Source organism: Petromyzon marinus, chromosome 45 (genome assembly GCF_048934315.1).
Source record: "Petromyzon marinus isolate PM22_M1 ecotype Great Lakes invasive population chromosome 45, UKy_Petmar_22M1.pri1.0, whole genome shotgun sequence".
Taxonomy (NCBI): domain Eukaryota; kingdom Metazoa; phylum Chordata; class Hyperoartia; order Petromyzontiformes; family Petromyzontidae; genus Petromyzon; species Petromyzon marinus.
In genome coordinates this window covers 10,071,048-10,088,994 of record NC_133711.1, presented here as the reverse complement: position 1 = coordinate 10,088,994, position 17,947 = coordinate 10,071,048, and the positions used below count along the sequence as shown (strand labels likewise).

The 17,947-nt window shown below is 56.7% G+C and overlaps 1 protein-coding gene across 2 annotated transcripts in view; it reads left to right on the top strand.

The window, feature by feature from the left end:
* LOC116952131 (sphingomyelin phosphodiesterase 3-like) overlaps positions 1 to 17,677 on the top strand; it is a 46,639-nt gene extending 28,962 nt beyond the window's left edge. For both annotated transcript variants that reach the window (XM_032971194.2, XM_076074083.1), the window contains exons 5-8: positions 1,037 to 1,126; positions 13,302 to 13,365; positions 13,739 to 13,886; positions 14,258 to 17,677. In XM_032971194.2, the coding sequence (XP_032827085.2) occupies positions 1,037 to 1,126; positions 13,302 to 13,365; positions 13,739 to 13,886; positions 14,258 to 14,356 (401 nt within the window). In that variant the 3' untranslated portion in view covers positions 14,357 to 17,677. The remainder of the gene's footprint in view (positions 1 to 1,036; positions 1,127 to 13,301; positions 13,366 to 13,738; positions 13,887 to 14,257) is intronic.
* Positions 17,678 to 17,947: the final 270 nt, after the last annotated feature.

Here is a 17,947-nt window from a genome sequence, read left to right as displayed (position 1 = left end):
GCTGCTGCTGAGACTGGAGCGTGCCACTAAGAGATGGGGCCATACCGTCAGCCCCACCAAAACTAAGCACCTGCCTGAATATTTTGTACCATCGGACACTCCACCCCCACAACTTCAAATCGGTGATGGGGCAGTTGTGGAGAGAGTGGAAAGTTTCCTATACCTGGGCAGTGTGCTTATGACCGGCTCCAGTTTAACAGCAGAGGTCTCACTCCGAATCAATTCATCGGTTGCGTAACACTGTGTGGAAACTACCTGGTCTGTCGCTCCACACTAAGCTTCAGGTCTTCTCGGCCACGGTCATTCCCTCCCTTCTCTATGCTTGCGAAACGTGGACCCCCTTAATGGAACATCTTCGCCGGTTAGAAACATTTAGGCTAGCCTGCCTACGATCCATCCTGGGTTTAACCAGGCTGGATTGTGTGAGGTGCTCACAAATCTTTGAAAGATCTGGGCAAGGTCCCATCTGTGAGCTCCTCTGGCAGGCAAGGCTGCGTTGGCTGGGTCATGTAGCCGCATGCCCAGCCACCGCATGCCGAAACAGCTTTTGTTTGGCCGGATCGAGGGGGCTAAATGGGCGCGGCACGGGCTAGAGAAGAGATGGAGTGATGTGGTACAGGAGGACGTGGAGGTGAGTGGACTTGCCGATGACTGGTACCAGCCGTGTCAAGACCGGCCTCTGTGGAGGAGGCTCGTGAAGGACGCTACTGGGCAGTTGGAGGCAGTCGCCCTCCAACAACAACGGAGGGCGGAGGAGCGACGCTCACAACAACGAGTGGAGTGCCGGGTGGCTAAAGCACAGCAGGTTGGCACAGTCGGGGGCACAGGTGGTGCACCAGCCAGTCATCTCAGTCAGTCGACCCGTGGCACCTGGGTCTGCCCCGTGACCTCCTGCCAGCGGGCGTTCGACACTTCACGTGGCCTCAATGTGCACATGGCCTGGCACAAGCGTCGTGGTGACGTCACCGCCATTTAGTGGCGAATGGCGGTTGTTGTTGTATGTGTAATGCGTGTGTGTGTGTGCATGTGGCTCCAGATGACCGCAAGGAACAGCAGCACCGTCTCTTCTCGCACTACACGGACCCGTGCCGCCTGGCTCCCGGGCGGGACAAGCCGTGGACGGTCGGTGCGTGCCGCGCTCCCCAAAGGGGGGGAGCTCAACACAACTCGACACAAACCTGGGTCGCCTGACGAAGCTAGTTGTAATTACTGGCTTGGTTCTCCAACACACCGGCGTGCTGTACTAGTGACGAATTGGCACGTTCTGTTTACGTGACAACCCTTACTAGTTGGCTATGTCGGGTGGTGGCGGGTTTTAACGACACCTTTATATGTTTACGCGATCTAACCCAAAACACCTCTATTACAACTCAACACCAAACCACCGTAAGGACATGAGGACCCAAGCGTGGTGCTCCGATGCGTGGGCGGGTTGTGCCGCGTGGTGTTGCACCATAATGCCGCGCGGTGTTGCACCATAATGCGGAGTGGTGGTGTAGAGGTGGGCGCTCTGCACTCTGAACCCGGCGATCCGAGTTCGATACCCGCTCATGGCCAACACCGGTGATGATTGTCTGAACCTGACCTGGACCTCCCCTAGGTCGACTCAGTCTCAAATAAGCACTTGGTACGGTGTGTAAACATCTTGCCGTGCCGGTCTTCAGGGGCGCTGGCTCACAGCACGTGCCCCAACGTTCTGTTGAGGCTATATGGGGGCACGTTGTCCGACGTTTCGTGCCAGCACGTGGAGTGAAACATCCGGCATCGTGCCAAACAGCACACGGTAGAAACCAAAAACATCGGAGAGCCATACAGCCCAACCGCGAAATCCTACTCGCCGGGGGTAAAACCCAAACGTGCGTGTCTCGCATTGCAAACAAAACACGGCGGCGTCCTCTGAAGTCGGATCATTCAACGATATTTTCACCCGTAGGCCGCACAATACAATGTCGTGCCACGTGACGTCGTATGCTTTACGCGTGTGAATGTTTTGATGCCGCTTGGCGTCGTTTCCATCTCCGCACGCGACCACCGATCCGTGTCTCTCGTCTGCAGCTCTCTCGTCTCCGTCCCTCGTGCATGTCTCTCTCTCTCTCTCTCATTTCACGAATCTCTCTCTCTCTCGTTATATCCCGGCGGCTCGTATCTCTCGACGAGCCACTCCAAGGGCCCTTCGTGAGCCACACCTGTCCCGTGGGCTGCCAATTGATGAAGCCCGGCGTTTAAGCCCGGCGTTTAAGCCCGGCGGCGGTCGGCCAATGCGGTCTGCCCGCGTCCCGCGTGCCATCACAAACGCACGGCCCGTGTTACTGCGCACGGAGCCAGGCGAATCCGCGCGTCTCCCCTCCGGTCCTGCTCGATCGGCTCCGGGGTTCGGGTGCCGCCCGCGTATCCGCTGCTCGTCGGCCGACTTCGACGTCTCGGCGTGAGATCCGCCGCCGCGGACGGAGACGACGGTGCAAGATCGCGAGACGCGGCGGGTTTACTTGACGGCTCGGCATCATTGCGCCCGGTGGGACAACTAAACGGGCCATCGTAATTTCAGCTCTGTCGAGCGACTCAATGGCTCCGTCGTGATTCCGCTCGGTGAAGCGATTTTGACGACTCGGCGCATCGTTCCAGCTCACGTGATGACTCGCCGTAATTGTGCTTTGGGGACCGTCGAGGCGACTCGGCATTAATTTACCCCTTCCCTGCTCCCTCCCGCGGGGGGTTTTCGCTGCCACGTGCCACTCGCGCGACGGCGGCGGTCTCCGCGGGCGCTGCCGCGGCACGGGGAAACCGTAACGAGGGTCGTGCGTGGCCATCGATGTGCCCCGCCCGCCCGCCCGCCCGCCCGTCCCCCAACTCGTGCGTTACGACCTCCGTGTTTCCACGCTGCAGGGAGTCGTGCGGAATGAGCTCGCGTTGTGTGGCCTCCTCTGTACGTTTCGACAGCGGTGCCGAGCGGCGCCGAGCGGCGCCGAGATGACCTACAGTCGCCGGTGCGTGCGTAGCGGCTGCCAAACACCACGTGACGGCCGCCTGCCGCTCCGATTCTGTGTCGCTTTGCACCGTACGTGCGCGGGGAGAGCGGTGGTGCAGCGGTTAGCGCGCCGTGCTGCGAACCCGGCGTCATCACGGCCAACACCGGTCACGATTATCTGAACCGATTCTTGGCCTCCCCTAGGTCAACTCGACCTGAAACGAGGTACCTGGTGCGATGTGCGAACATTGGCACTGGAGAGACAAAGGCGGTTGGGCGTGGTGCTGGCCACCCGCTCCCTCGCGTGCCATTCTGGCCTTCATAGATGCACTTGCCCCAACAGTCTGTTAAAGGCTCTACGGGGGATCTTTGTTTTGCGTGAGTGCGAATCTCAATAATTAAACATAACACTGACGCGTGCCGCTGTCGTTAACGATGGCAACATTATGAATGATGATTGAGTGTCTTTTGTCAATACGCTGCTGGATAAATGCCACCCGACATCATGCTTCACCACGCTGGTCATTTGGTGAAAGGCAGTCCTCAGGGCAGGTTAGGTTATCACTCGCCACTGAGGATAGTCGGGGGCAATGGCGGAGCCAGGATTTTCAGGTAGGGGGGGCAACCCCTCCAGCAATGAAACATTATAGGAGTTGTTAGTAAGCAAGTCTTAATTCGAACCGTGTGTGATCGGCATCGCGCTCGCTGAAGGTGTTTGCCTTCAGGGAAGTCGTGTGCTGTATACGCAACTGCGCACAACTCTGTGAGTCACTTATAACTGCTTTGCCGTTACTTATTGCCAATTATGGACTCGGACTATTGCCCTATCATCTCACAAAGTCCCTGGCACGTAATAATATGCTACACAGTGGCAGTGGGGGTCACAAAATGCCGATTAATTACTAATAAACCCCAATGATCCGATCGAAATTAGGGATTTTGATCTGATCATTGGGGGGGGCATGTGCCACCTCACCCCCCCCCCCCCCCAACTGGCTCCTCCAGTGGTCGGGGCTGATGCTACAACGCAGTGCTCTAACCACTGTGCCAACACTCTCCCCAAGATAACTCGTATATATTAAACAAATCCTATTTGGTTTGCGTTACTGCGATGAACGCACGCCAGAGTGTTCATGGAGGGCTTTCGCTTACCAGCCCAGCGTCATTTTGGTTAACAGCCAACCGCCCCTGTTGATGAGACTGAGGCCTAGTTTTATCGTTCAAATAAATGCCCGCTGGGATAAAGAGGCATTTGCTCGGAATGGCACGCAGGCCAATGGACACGAACGTGAGGTTGTGTTAGAAAAAAGACCCGCGCTCGTTATAGGATAAAATAACTCGACGGCTTTTTATTGTCGCAATACTCACATAGCTCTTGTTAACTGCCACCATACCTGTGGGATGGTCATTCCCGTTTTCATGAAATGATTATCCGTCTCCTTGTTTTCGCCCCCGAACTGACGTCACGTGATCGCGGGATTGCCCGTTATTGCGTGAGCAATGTTTGGTGGTGGAACAAAGCGGCGCTTTGTGTGTTTACACGGTTTGTGCGAGCGTTGGCCAAGAAACCTTACGTTTTAAATTTTGATTTAAAGCTTTCGTGACTGCAGTAATTCATATTCTTAGCGCTTTCGGTAAAGTCACGTTGAAGGTAAACAATAAAATAATAAAATATATATGAAACAATAAAAAATTATCACGACGTTTCGACCATAACACAAGCGGTCGTCATCAGGTGTGAAAAACCAACGGCAAGAAACATTTGAAAGAAGTGGCGGTTCGCATTTACTTATTTATTTGTAAACGGTGTATTTATTTATTATTGTTTTATATATATTTTATTATTTTATTGTTTACCTTCAACGTGACCTTACGTTTTAAGTTCACCATTCAAACGATAAATTACTCGAGCAATGAACCCATAGCGTTCTGCGATACCGTGATATAATTCTAGTGCAGCTTCGGGGGGGAAGCTGAGCGATTGTCTCGTAAGCGTCTCCGCGGAGTTTCACCGAGGCTCGCAACGGTTCACCACGTGGGGGGGGTGGGGTTGGGGGGGGGGGGCGTTTGCTAATGGTCTGCTCAGGATTTCCACAGCCGCCCGCCTCCCGGGCTTCTCTCTGGGCCTCGGCGCGAGCAGTTCGCCGGCGGCCGCGTCTCGCCGCGCCGTGAATTCGGCTCCGGCGTGCGCGATCGTTTGGCGGCTTTAACGACCGGCGAAGGCGCAGCCCCCGCAGTCGCCCGCTCCTTCCGCCAACGCTGGCGGAAGGAGCCGCCGCTAGAGAGAGCTCCGGGGCGTCCCTCTGGAGGGTACTTTTGGTCTACCCTTCCACGCTGGATGGACGTTTTGGGAGACGTGGTGGCTTTTACCCACATTTTACCCCACCACACGTGACCTGCTGACCGACTCAATGTGCTGCACCAATTGATACCGCTGAAGTGGACAGTGGCCGGGTGGAATTCGGGAAAAACTTGGCCCAATCGTTGCAGCTGTCGCGCCGTGGAGATGGAATTGAACCGGCGACCTCTGGCTCGCAAGCCTGGCGTGCCACTAACCAGTACACCGCAGCAGCAGCAGCAGCAGCATCCCTGGTCATGTGGCGTGCGAGTCGGATGTACGCGTCACGCAGCGGGCGCGCCGTGGTACAGCTACGTGGGGTTTGTAATTGGGGCGGCCCCCAGCGGGGACGCAGGCAGCGGTCGCGGCGCCGTCATTTAAAGGGGACGTCAAGTGCAGCACGGTGTCCGCTATCGGCGCCGTGAACTGAGCGGTTTTTGTTGAACACAAGAACGGAGGCCCGTGGCAAAGCGCCGGGTGACCAAACAAACCCACCGTACGCCAATCCCCGCCAGGGCTATGCGCCCAACGCGTTCGGTCTGTTTAAGCGGGGGAACAGTCAACCCCCGGGGGGGGGGGGGGGGAGAGAATCTATTGGCTCATTCACGTAAGAAAACAATAGTCGAGTCCGTAGAGCAATCGTTTTTTAGATGTAACGTGGGGGGAGGGGATGCGGAAACAAAGGGGTGGGGAGATGTTCAATATTGTGGGGGGTGGGTGGGGGGTCTCAGGCTTGTATGGAGGAAGAGGGGAGGGGGAGAGAAGAGAAGTAGCGGGGTAAGCCGGAGGTTACGGGGAGAAGAGGGTGGGGGGTGGGGGGCCTTATTAACGAGCGGCGAAGGTGCACGCGAATCTTTAGATGAAAACGCAAACCGGCCGCGGGCACCCGCGGGCACCCGCAGCGCGAGCCGTGCGTGCCGCTCTCTTGGCGGGCGGGGTGCCGTGTGGCAACCAGAGGTGAAGAGGGAACGGAGAATGATGAGGCCGCACTTGTCGTCCGGGGAGAGCAAAGCGGTTGGAGGGGGAGAGCACGGGGGTGGGGGGGGGGGGTGGAGATCGGTGGAGGTGGCTTGCAGAGAGAGAAGAGTCAGGGGTCATTCTGACCAGAAGGAACCAGGGATCCATAGGGTTGATGGTGATCTATGTGCGACCTATGACCTCCTGATGTTTGTGTGCCGGTCGTGGTCGTGGGGGTTGTTGCGCCATACTTCTCCACACTGGTCAGTGCAGCTTGGTAAAGGATGGGGGTGGGGGGGGGGGGAGACCGAGCTGGCTCAGATCGACCTCGCACTCACCAGTGATGTTAGCCGGGAATTGAACTGGGGTGGCTGGGTTCTTGGCGCAGCTGCGTCGCCGCTCCGCCCACGTTGCCGGTGAGCGTGGGTGGTGGTTGTTGTTGTTGTTGTTGTTTTTCTGATTAGTTTTGTTGCGCATGGCTTTTTTAAATTTTTGCTATAAAATTAATTTGCACTTCTTTTCATTTGAAAAGCACTCATTTGCTCGAACCCCTGCCGCTGCCGACTTGGGGGCGGCGGTTGCGGGCGCCTCTGTTCCTCCTTCCCCGAGGGACGCGGAGAAACAACACAAAGAAATCGGCCCCTGATTAGTTTCCGAGCACAAAAAAAAAACATCCCCGTTTTTGTCCGGCACGCGCGCGCGCGCGGCGAATGGTAACGGCGGTAAAACTCCGCCGACGGCGTTTTGTAACTTTCGCCGGCGCTGCGAGCCGCCGTTAAGCCCCTGTCGGTTGACGAGATGCCGAGCTGTTGTTTGGTCCTCGTGAGGCTCCCGCGCTTCTGCCGGAGCCGCCACGGAAGGGCGAGATTGATTGAGCGCGTATTTAACCCGAAGGCTGTTCTCAGCGTCTGCGCGCAGACGACTGCAGCGGCGATCGAGCGGCGGAGTGCGCTCAGCCGGTCCTGGCGCACGCACGCGTGCGGGCAGCGGTAGCGGTTAGCGGTTAGCGCTACGCTGCCGCTATGAAACCTGGCGACCCGGGTGCGGAGCCTGCTCATGTTCAACACCGGTGACGATTATCTGAACCGGTCCTCGTCCTCCCCTAGGTTGACTCTGCCTCACGTGAGTACCTGGTGCGGTGTGTCAACATCACCACTGGGGAGACAAAGGCGGCCGGGCGTGGTGCTGGCCACCCACCCACCCCCTCGTGTGCTGTGCCGACCTTCATAGGTGCTACTCGCTAACAGCATTTGCCCCTACAGTCTGTTAAGGCTACACGGGGGATCTTTGTCTTTGTTTTGTGCGTGCGCGCTGGCGCCAGTCTCCCGATGAAGGAGAGCGGACGCTCGGCGGCGCGACCCAGAGCACCGGCGCCCCTGGGGTTCGTGCTGGCGTCACGGCGGTCATTAGAAACGCCTGGTGGTGGCCTGGTGATGGCCTGGTGATGGCCTGATGGTGGTCTGGTGATGGCCTGGTGGTGGCCTGGTGGTGGCCTGGTGATGGCCTGGTGGTGGCCTGGTGGTGGCCTGGTGGTGGCCTGGTGACGGTCTGGTGACGGTCTGGTGGTGGCCTGGTGGTGGCCTGGTGATGACCTGGTGGTGGTCTGGTGGTGGCCTGGTGGTGGCCTGGTGATGGCTTGGTGGTGGTCTGGTGGTGGTCTGGTGATGGCCTGGTGGTGGTCTGGTGGTGGTCTGGTGATGGCCTGGTGGTGGCCTGGTGATGGCCTGGTGATGGCCTGGTGATGGCCTGGTGTTGGCCTGGTGGTGGCCTGGTGGTGGCCTGGTGATGGCCTGGTGGTGGCCTGATGGTGGCCTGGTGGTGGCCTGATGGTGGCCTGGTGGTGGCCTGGTGATGGCCTGGTGGTGGCCTGGTGATGGCCTGGTGATGGCCTGGTGGTGGTCTGATGGTGACCTGGTGGTGGTCTGATGGTGACCTGGTGGTGGCGAACGTCGGAACTGGCGCCGCGGACGCGGTGGCTCGAACAGTCGCTCTTTGGGAGCGCTCGAGATGCGCGGACCCACGCGGGGAAAATGAACGTCTAATATTTGGTCTCGGTGAAAATTGCGACGGAGCTAATCCCCTTATCAAATGCAATCTAGCATGATTATTGAGCAGGCAGTCTGTGTGTGCGCGAGCGCGCGTGTACGTGTGCGCGGGAATGATTTTGGTTTTGGGGCAAGGTGCTGCGTTGATTTTCGCATGAAGGTTGCGCTCGATGCGGGAGTCGAGGTTGGTGGGTGTGGGCAGGATGCGCGAGCGCAAATCGCTGCCGGACAATGATCAACAGAGGATGAGCTTGGGGTGCAGTGGCGGTGTGTGTGTGTGTGGTGTGTGTGTGTTGTGTCTGGTGTGTGTCTGTTGTGTGTTGTGTGTGTCTGGTGTGATGTGTGTGTGTTGTGTGTGTCTGGTGTGATGTGTGTGTGTTGTGTGTGTCTGGTGTGTGTTGTGTGTGTCCGGTGTGTGTGTCCGGTGTGTGTGTCTGGTGTGTGTGTCTGGTGTGTGTCCGGTGTGTGTGTGGTGTGTGTGTCTGGTGTGTGTTGTGTGTGTCTGGTGTGTGTGTGTGTCTGGTGTGTGTGTGTCTGGTGTGTGTGTGTGTCTGGTGTGTGTTGTGTGTCTGGTGTGTGTGTTGTGCGTCTGGTGTGTTCTGTGCATCTGGTGTGTGTGTGTGTTGTGCGTCTGGTGTGTTCTGTGCGTCTGGTGTGTGTGTCTGGTGTGCGTCTGGTGTGTGTGTGGTGTATGTCTGGTGTGTGTGTGTGTGTTGTGTGTCTGGTGTGTGTATGTTGTGTGTGGTGTGTGTCTGGTGTGCGTCTGGTGTGTGTGTGGTGTGTGTCTGCTGTGTGTGTGTGGTGTGTGTCTGCTGTGTGTGTGTGTTGTGTGTCTGGTGTGTGTATGTTGTGTGTGTCTGGTGTGTGTGTTGTGTGTGTCTGGTGTGTGTGTGGTGTGTGTCTGGTGTGTGTGTGGTGTGTGTCTGGTGTGTGTGTGTTGTGTGTGTCTGGTGTGGTGTGTGTCTGGTGTGTGTGTTGTGTGTGTCTGGTGTGTGTGTTGTGTGTGTCTGGTGTGTGTGTTGTGTGTGTCTGGTGTGTGTGTTGTGTGTGTCTGGTGTGTGTGTGTGTGTCTGGTGTGTATGTGTGGTGTGTGTTGTGTGTCTGGTGTGTGTGTGTCTGGTGTGTGTGTGTGTCTGGTGTGTGTGTGTGTGTTGTGCGTCTGGTGTGTGTTGTGCGTCTGGTGTGTGTCTGTGTGTCTGGTATGTTCTGTGCGTCTGGTGTGTGTGTTGTGTGTGTGGTGTGTGTCTGGTGTGTGTGTGGTGTGTGTCTGGTGTGTGTGGTGTGTGTGTGTGTGTGGTGTGTGTGGTGTGTGTCTGGTGTGTGTGTGTTGTGTGTGTCTGGTGTGTGTGTGTTGTGTGTGTCTGGTGTGTGTGTGTTGTGTGTGTCTGGTGTGTGTGTTGTGTGTGTCTGGTGTGTGTGTGTCTGGTGTGTGTGTCTGTGTGTGTGTGTCTGTGTGTGTCTGGTGTGTGTGTGTGTCTGGTGTGTGTCTGGTGTGTGTTGTGCGTCTGGTGTGTGTGTCTGGTGTGTGTGTTGTGTGTGTCTTGTGTGTGTGTGTCTGGTGTGTGTGTGTGTGTCTGGTGTGTGTGTGTGTGTCTGGTGTGTGGTGTGTGTCTGGTGTGTGTGGTGTGTGTGTTGTGTGTCTGGTGTGTGTCTGGTGTGTGTGTGTGTGTCTGGTGTGTGTGTGTGTCTGGTGTGTGTGTGTGTCTGGTGTGTGTGTCTGGTGTGTGTGTGTGTCTGGTGTGTGTGTCTGGTGTGTGTGGTGTGTGTGTTGTGTGTCTGGTGTGTGTGTGTGTGTCTGGTGTGTGTGTGTGTCTGGTGTGTGTGTGTGTGTCTGGTGTGTGTGTGTGTCTGGTGTGTGTGCGTCTGGTGTGTGTGTCTGGTGTGTGTGTGTGTGTGCGTCTGGTGTGTGTGTGTGCGTCTGGTGTGTGTGTTGTGCGTCTGGTGTGTGTCTGGTGTCTGGTGTGCGTCTGGTGTGTGTGTGTGGTGTGTGTCTGGTGTGTGTGTGTTGTGTGTGTGGTGTGTCTGGTGTGTGTGTCTGGTGTGTGTGTTGTGTGTGTGGTGTGTGTCTGGTGTGTGTGTGTGTTGTGTGTGTGGTGTGTGTCTGGTGTGTGTGTGTGGTGTGTGTCTGGTGTGTGTGTGTGGTGTGTGTCTGGTGTGTGTGTGTTGTGTGTGTCTGGTGTGTGTGTGTTGTGTGTCTGGTGTGTGTGTGTTGTGCGTCTGGTTTGTGTTGTGCGTCTGGTGTGTGTTGTGCGTCTGGTATGTGTCTGGTGTCTGGTGTGCTCTGTGTGTCTGGTGTGTGTGTGTTCTGTGTGTGTGGTGTGTGTGTGTCTGATGTGTGTGTGTGTTCTGTGTGTGTGTGGTGTGTGTGTCTGATGTGTGTGTGTGTTCTGTGTGTGTGTGGTGTGTGCCTGGGGAGCAGTAGCGCAGTGGTTAGCGTGCTGCGCTACAACCCCGACGACCCGAGTTTGAGTCCCACATTGACGATTATCTGAACCAGTCCTGGTCCTCCCTTAGGTTGACTCAGCCTCAAATGTGTACCTGGTGTGGCATGTAAACATCCCCACTAGGGAGACAAAGGCGGCCGGGCGTGGTGCTGGCCACCCACCCCCTCGTGTGCCGTGCCGGCCTTCATAGGTGCTACTCGCTAACAGCACTTGCCCCAACAGTCTGTTCAGGCTATACGGGGGATCTTTATCTTTGCCTGTGCACGTGTCGTGACGGTGTGTTTATATGTATGTGTGATGGTGCCGGTGTGTGTGTGTCATGTCAGTGTGCGGTGGTGGTGGTGGTGGTGCTGCTGCACATGTTGTGGGTGACGTGTGACGCCCGCTCTCCCGTTAGGGAGGCGGGTGAGTTGGCGCGGTAATTGGTCTGCCTCTCCCGAGACCCGGGGCCGGTAATGGCACCACTCGCCCATTTTGCAAGATGAACGCGGCACAGTGCCTGTGACCCGCGGCGTGGGCCACCGTCGGCGTCCGTTAGCGTCGCCCGTCTTCATTTCCCTGATGGAGAGCCGACGAAGGAAATGCCCTCCCCCGCGATTGAGACCGCGGTTGAAGCGGGAGAGACCCGCAACGCGCAGTTAGGGAAAAGGCCACTCACGCGCGGGAGAAACGGATTCATTAAAGACGCCGCGCGGTCCGCCGACGATTCCTCTTGCCGAGCGAGTCACGGGCTCACTTGCTCGCTTGCGGAACGTTCGTGGTTCGAGGCCCGGCGGCCGCCCCTCGTCCACACGGGTGCATCGATAACTACCGAGTGTATCGACGATAAATATCTGCCGGTTGACGTTAAAACATCCCGTTCACGTCAAAACAAAAAGTGGGCCAGTGTGCCGACGTCGCGGTATGATTTTGCCACATGAACAAAATGTGCCCCCCCCCCCTGCAGAGTCAATTAATGGGGTAAAACCACGCAGCACCCTTTACTGGCAGACTGCACCCTCCGCTCTGCCGTTGCCTTGCCAGTACACAAGGCAACGGCAGAGCACCTTCGTGACAGGCTCGCGGGTTCCGAATGGGAGCGGGTTCCCAAACGTGCTCGGTCGCAACTGCAGTTGTTATTACGGACGCGCGGGGAGGTTCCCGCGCTAGCTCCGGATCGTGTTGAGTAATCGCGCGATGGGCGCAAGGGGGAGGCATTTGTTCCTCTCCCGGCAACGAGAGCCGCCGCCGCCCCGCCAATGTGCCCTAGGCAGACGCCCTCCCCGCTGCCGCCGCCGCTGCTGCTGCTGCCGCCGCTGCATTATTGGGATTGTAAAGGGGTTCTTTCTCCCAGGGGTATTCAAAACGGGAATGCATTCAGCCAAAGCGCTCCGTTTGAGGCTTCCCCAGGGATGTGCAATTTTGTGATTTGGAGGCCTTTCAGCCCCGCGACGTCTCGGCCGGCTTCGGCCCCATATCCATTGGCACCACCCGCGGTCCCTCGCCCGCTTTTGTCCAGGAATCACGAGAGATGAAGCTGCAGTGGCCGCCTCGGGGGGGGGGGGGGGGGGGGGTGTGTAAACATGGCCGTCGACTGTCGAGGCGGGCGAAATAGAACGGCCTCTGGATTGCACAAATATCTCAGCGCTTTCACCAAAAACGCTGCTTTGAAAGGATAAATATGTAATATAGGTGACAGTCATCTTGCCAAAACAGTATACAGCACATTATCCGACTCTTATCTATTCGATCTCCCTGACCTCTCTATTTATGTGTGACAAAGTACGACCATCGCTTGAAATGTCGACTTTGTTTCACGAACGGTTTGAGTTTTTCCGCTTGCGAATCCCCCAATGCGCCGATTGCCCTTGTAATGGAAGATGGCCGCGTTCTGCCGGATCGGCCTCGTTAATGTGTGACGGATGTAATTAACTCCGTGTGGAGGAAATCTTTACCAATCCGCGTGGATGCACGTGGCAAGCCAGGTGATGTACGTGTGGAAAACAGGCCCCGGCGTGTCGTGGCATTATTTTGTTTCCCGGCCTCGGTATAAACAGCTGGATTGGAATAAAACAAAAAAATAAATAAAGGGCACCACTTAGAGCAAGTGGTGCCACGTGGTTGGCATCAGCCCTGGCGCAAAAAACTCAAAATAGGGCCCTCTTTACAATTTCCCCCCTTTTATCCATAGCCTGGTGCCCGTGCCCCTCCAGCCCGTGGGCCCCTGTGCAGTTACACCGCCTACACACTTGGAGCCTGTGAGAGTGTCGGCGGGGCTGCTTTAAACGATGACGTGCGTTTGGTGCGGAGGAGGTGGCCGTGCCCATCCCCCACACCTCCACGTCTCCGCGACGCGCTACCGTCGCTCCCTCTCGCTGCTTCTTGACAAAGTGGCGCACTCCCCCTTACGGCCGAGCTTCCGATCTCCGAGAGGGAGGCGCGAGGAGCACCAGGGCCGGGCTCGGAGAGCCAGAGACTTGCCCGAGCTTTGGTGCGTGAGGCTATCATTCTTCCCGAGAGTCTTACGCTTCCTTGTGTCTCCGTGTGATTGTGCGTTCGTGCATCTGCCGCAGGAACGCTGCTGCACTGGCTAAAGCTTCACAAGGAGAAGGTGTCGCACCCCGAGAGCCTGCAGAAGTGAGTGCACGTGTCGGGGCAGAGAGTTTCGTGTGCCCGTACCCTGCAGAGTATCGTCGTGTGCTGTGCGCTGATGACCAAGTCACCAAGGACCCAGGAATGTGCCCGGTCTATGCCAGGTTGAGCCTGGATAGCATTTGCTCGGATGGGTGACCACCGTGCATGCCAGGTTGTTAGGCTGCGGTGTGATATGGTGGGCAGTACAATCTCTTATACTTTACCTGCTGTGTCTACGCTGCCCGCCTTCACCGACTGGCACCGACCGGCACGGTGAAGCGGGCTCAAATATCCGCCACGACCCACAATGCAGTGCGCACTGTACCCAGAGTTATTTGTGCCGTGCCTACCCACAATCCTGTGCATCCGTGCCCAGGGTGCTGGAGAGCGAGGAGTGCCGGCGGGAGTACATCGTTCTGCTGCCGTTCAACTCGAAAGATCCTCCGGAGTCGGTGCCGGCCAACGGGCGCCGCATCGACTACCTGCTCCACTGCCAGGAGCACACCACCCCGCTCAGCACGCTGGTGAGAGCCGGGCCCGTCAGTGATTCTTAAATGGAGGGGGGGGGGGGGGTTGGTGAGAGAGAACGATTCTGCTTGGCGAGTTGGAGGAAGGAGGGTGGGGAGACTGTTCAGTGGAGTGAGGAAGAAGAAAGCTCAAATAGGACGGGAAGGGAGGGAGTTTGAGCTGAGGACCTGCCGCTGGACAGAGGTTTAACGACACAGAGAGTTATTCATGTGCAGCGGAAGGCGTGGGGTTGCCTGTGTCTGGCTGACATCTTCAACCTTAGGCATAGGGGCAGCAAGGCTATGGGTGGGTGGGTGGGGGTGGTATGGGGGACACCGTTACCGAGGTGCTCGCTGCTTCTGACCACGCTGCCTGGTGCTCCATGCAGGAGGTGGAGGAATTCACCTTCATCACGCAGCTCGCCGGCCTCTCCGACCACATCCCCATCTCGATGAAGATCCGCGTCTCCGCCCGCCAGGAGCCCTAGAGCATCCTCGGGGCTGCGTCGGATCCCGCGTCGCCGTGCGGCACAAACCGAGGAGGAATCCCGAGCCGCGGTGCGCCCCCTGAGCTGGCCTAGGCCGAGGCCTGTGGCCCCAGTCTGACCGACCGACCTGCGTACGTCTCGCTATCGACGGCTGCACCTTCCCCGTCGTCCTGGGAAACGCTCTCGCAGATGAACTTTGGCTGGCCTATCTGAGTACGCCGCCGTGATCGATTTCTCGGCAGATCGCGTGGGATGGAAATAGCTAGGAACAAAAAAAGGTCTCGCCTCCGTGCACCACGTGTGCCGCTGGACGGGAGGTGATGGGTGAGGCATCTTCGGCGGTGGGGTTCGCGCTGCTTGCGTGGCTCGTGGGGTATTTTGAAGCGGGATCGGGAGCGGCCACCATGTTTAAAGGAGCGCGAGTAAATGCTCAAATCAATCGGTCTTTATTTTACGTGCTAATATTGCCCTCGATAAAGTAGGCATGGGTGCATGTTACAGCAGAATGGGGAACGGTACAGGGGGAATGGAACGGCACGAATGTAAAAAAAGACCCGTCACGATAAAAGTGTCTCTTATAACCTCGAGTCCATGAATCGGTTTCAATCTACAGCTAAAAAAATTAATCACGGTGGCAGTAGCGCTCTTGGCTGTTGTGGCGGGGAAGTGCCTCGAGTTTATTTGTAAACTGTGGTGGGGAGTACTGCAAAATCGTGCTCGAATCCAATTAGCGTCGTGCTCATTGCCGGGAGAGTTTTCGATGTGGCCAGTAAATGAAAATTCTGGGCGCCAAAGGAGGCTGCGGGCGACGTCGGATCGTTTTCTACCCCGAGCGCCGTCCCCCCCCCCCCCCCCGTGGAGCCGTTTCCTGGATGGTGGCGACGTCGGCTGCCTGCGTTTGCACGCGAGTTTCCCTTTCTTAAGGACTGACACCCGAGTCGATGCAGTTTGATACGGACACGGAAATTGGAACTTTTTTGTTGTTGTTTTCGGCTGCAACTAACCGCTGGCAGTCCGTCGTCGTGGACGCTCGGCTCAGAAGATTGAACGCCGTAGTTTCTTCCCGTCGTCATAGCTTAGGATGAGACGGACAAAGCCAATATTTTTTGACGGCGACGAGGCGCGCGTGCACACACGTACGGTCACGCCTGCGGTCGCAACATTTCTCAGACCTCAAGGTTGGTGTCGAGAGTGGGAACCGCGTCGCGCGGCTCCAAGGCTCGCAGCCCCCGGCGACAGCTGTTCGAGCCGCGAGGACTTCCACCGGGGCAGCTCGTGTTTGGGGTCACTCCGAGGCGACGCGCCAAAACCCGTGTCCGGGATTACGGCGGATTAAGCGCTCCCCCCGCGTCTGGTGGTGCTGGCGGTGGGCGGTTTGGCGGAAAGGGACGAGGGACCCCCCCCTCCCCCGTGGCTACGGCGTCTCTTTAAAGCCGCTCCTTTCTTGCAGAGTTTGGTATCGTTGTGGGATATTTCATTTTATGCGTACACACTTATACGTCTCTTCCCGCCAGCCCCAATAACCTTAATGCAATCCCGCGCGAGTGCAATTTACATTCCACTTTCGCGGGGGTGGAGGGCTGCTGCGGCGGCGTTTGGGTGCACGGATGGCGAGTGGGCAGTACGCTCGGGGCGCGGTCACGTTGAGAAGCGGCGGTCTCGCGAAATCGTCTGTGGCCCTAAAACGGACGGAGCGAGAGTGCCTGCGCGTGCATGGGAGTTACTGGATGATGCCCGAGAGGGTGGATGAGATCGCATGGCTGTCGAGGCATCCCTGCTTCCCTATGCTTCTACAGGGCCATGTGTCAACATACAAACAGAAATCACCATCACGGGGTCGGGCAAGTTCCGCGCATTTGCGTGAGCAGCTGAGCGGTCGGGTTTAACAGTTTACAGTCGTAAGGGAAGGCTCGTGAGCCTGGAGGGAGCCGTGATGGAGGTGTGATGGTGGGCCAGTCTGTGCCAGCGATGTAGGAGGAGTGACTGTGGCCCGCGGTAAGCCCCCGTGTTGGTTGGTGCTGTTTGCGCTGCTACTCGGTGTGAACCAGCCAGTAGAGCCACCTGGTGGTCCTGCATGGCGTGGAACCGCCTTGAATGCCGTTCTTGCACTTATATTAAGAAGTGGATTCTGATTGGAACCGAGTCTTGCCTGCCGCAATTTTAAGGAGTTAACATTTTTTAGTTTTATCTTTTAATGTGTTGTGATTTTTTCGTTTGAAGTTGCCGTGAAATCCTCGGGAGGGTTGTTTTTCTGGCCTCGAGAATCCGTGCCGAGGATCGTTATTTTATGGTGGCATGGACGCGGACCCCTCGTTGTTTAAATTGATTTTATTAAATTTGACGGACCGAGCTAACCGGTCACTTTCACTCATATCCCTTTCCAATCGGTACATCCGAGCTGTGCCGAGCCAACCCAGCACGCCACAGAAAGCCCTGGTTTTTTTTTTTCCACTGCAGAGCCGAGCCGCTGACGTCGCACACGACGAGCGAGTCGAGAGTTGCACGCAAATGCCGTGGCGACGCCGTTTCCTCACAGTGTACCGACTGACATCACATACAACAAACGTGTAGTAAGCTCTGCCCATGGCCTTGCCGTGACCCCCCCCCCCCAAGTTAGATTCGGAGGTCTTCGCGATGCTGGCATATCACAGATTTGGGTTCGTCTTGGCTCTGCAAATAGCCAGTGGAACACCACGTGCACAGTGAAGGCCCCGTGATGGCGGGGCTCGTGTGTGCTCGTGGTGAAGGTGTATAAGGTAGAGGATCTAGAGATCACAGACGGTTCACAGAGGATCTAAGAGTTTGCAAAAACAAACTGGAGGTGTTGATCAGCCAACGTCCAAACCAAAGCACCGAAACGCGTCAGCGCCCTCCGCGTGTGGCCGTGTGCCCAAGTGTCACGAGCCGAAGCAAGTGCTGCCGCGTGGCTCCGTTTCACCGGCACGGGGAGGGGTTGAGGGTGGTTCATGTTGCGAGTGGCGGCTGCTGGCCGTTGTGAACCTCTCATTGCCAAAAAAAAAAAAAACGCGTCCCGTTGTTTGGGGAGCTGCTAACCGAGGTGCCATAGTGGACTGGGCTGGGCCGTGTGCAGCGAGGCCCAGGGGCGCTCGGGGCTCGCTTTGTGTTATGGGGACTTTTGGGCCGAACCGGGGACTGAACTCGCTATTACGGTCGAGGTGTAAGAAGCTACGAGCAAATACTTTTGGGATGAAAGTGTAAAATTAAAGGGGCATGGTATTTAGGCAACGCTTATATTCTTTTTGTTAAGTTTACATTCTGTAATGTTTTATGGTTTGCAAAAATAAATGGTTTCATCCTAAATGAGCATGTGATTTAGTCGCGAATATGATAATGCCAACTGTTTACCCAGGACATCTCACCGAGCCTCAGGACTTATTATCAAGAGGGCCCTGGTACATTGGGATATTTAGTAAATTCCATCAACTAGAGCTTGGCTTCATTTTGGAGGAAGATTAGAGAAGACACCTGTTAATGCTCATTAATTGGCCAATACACTCCTTCATATACAGAGGACTGAAAGCTTGGGAAATTATTGGAACTGGTCCATCACGTCACTCCCTTCTTGCTGTG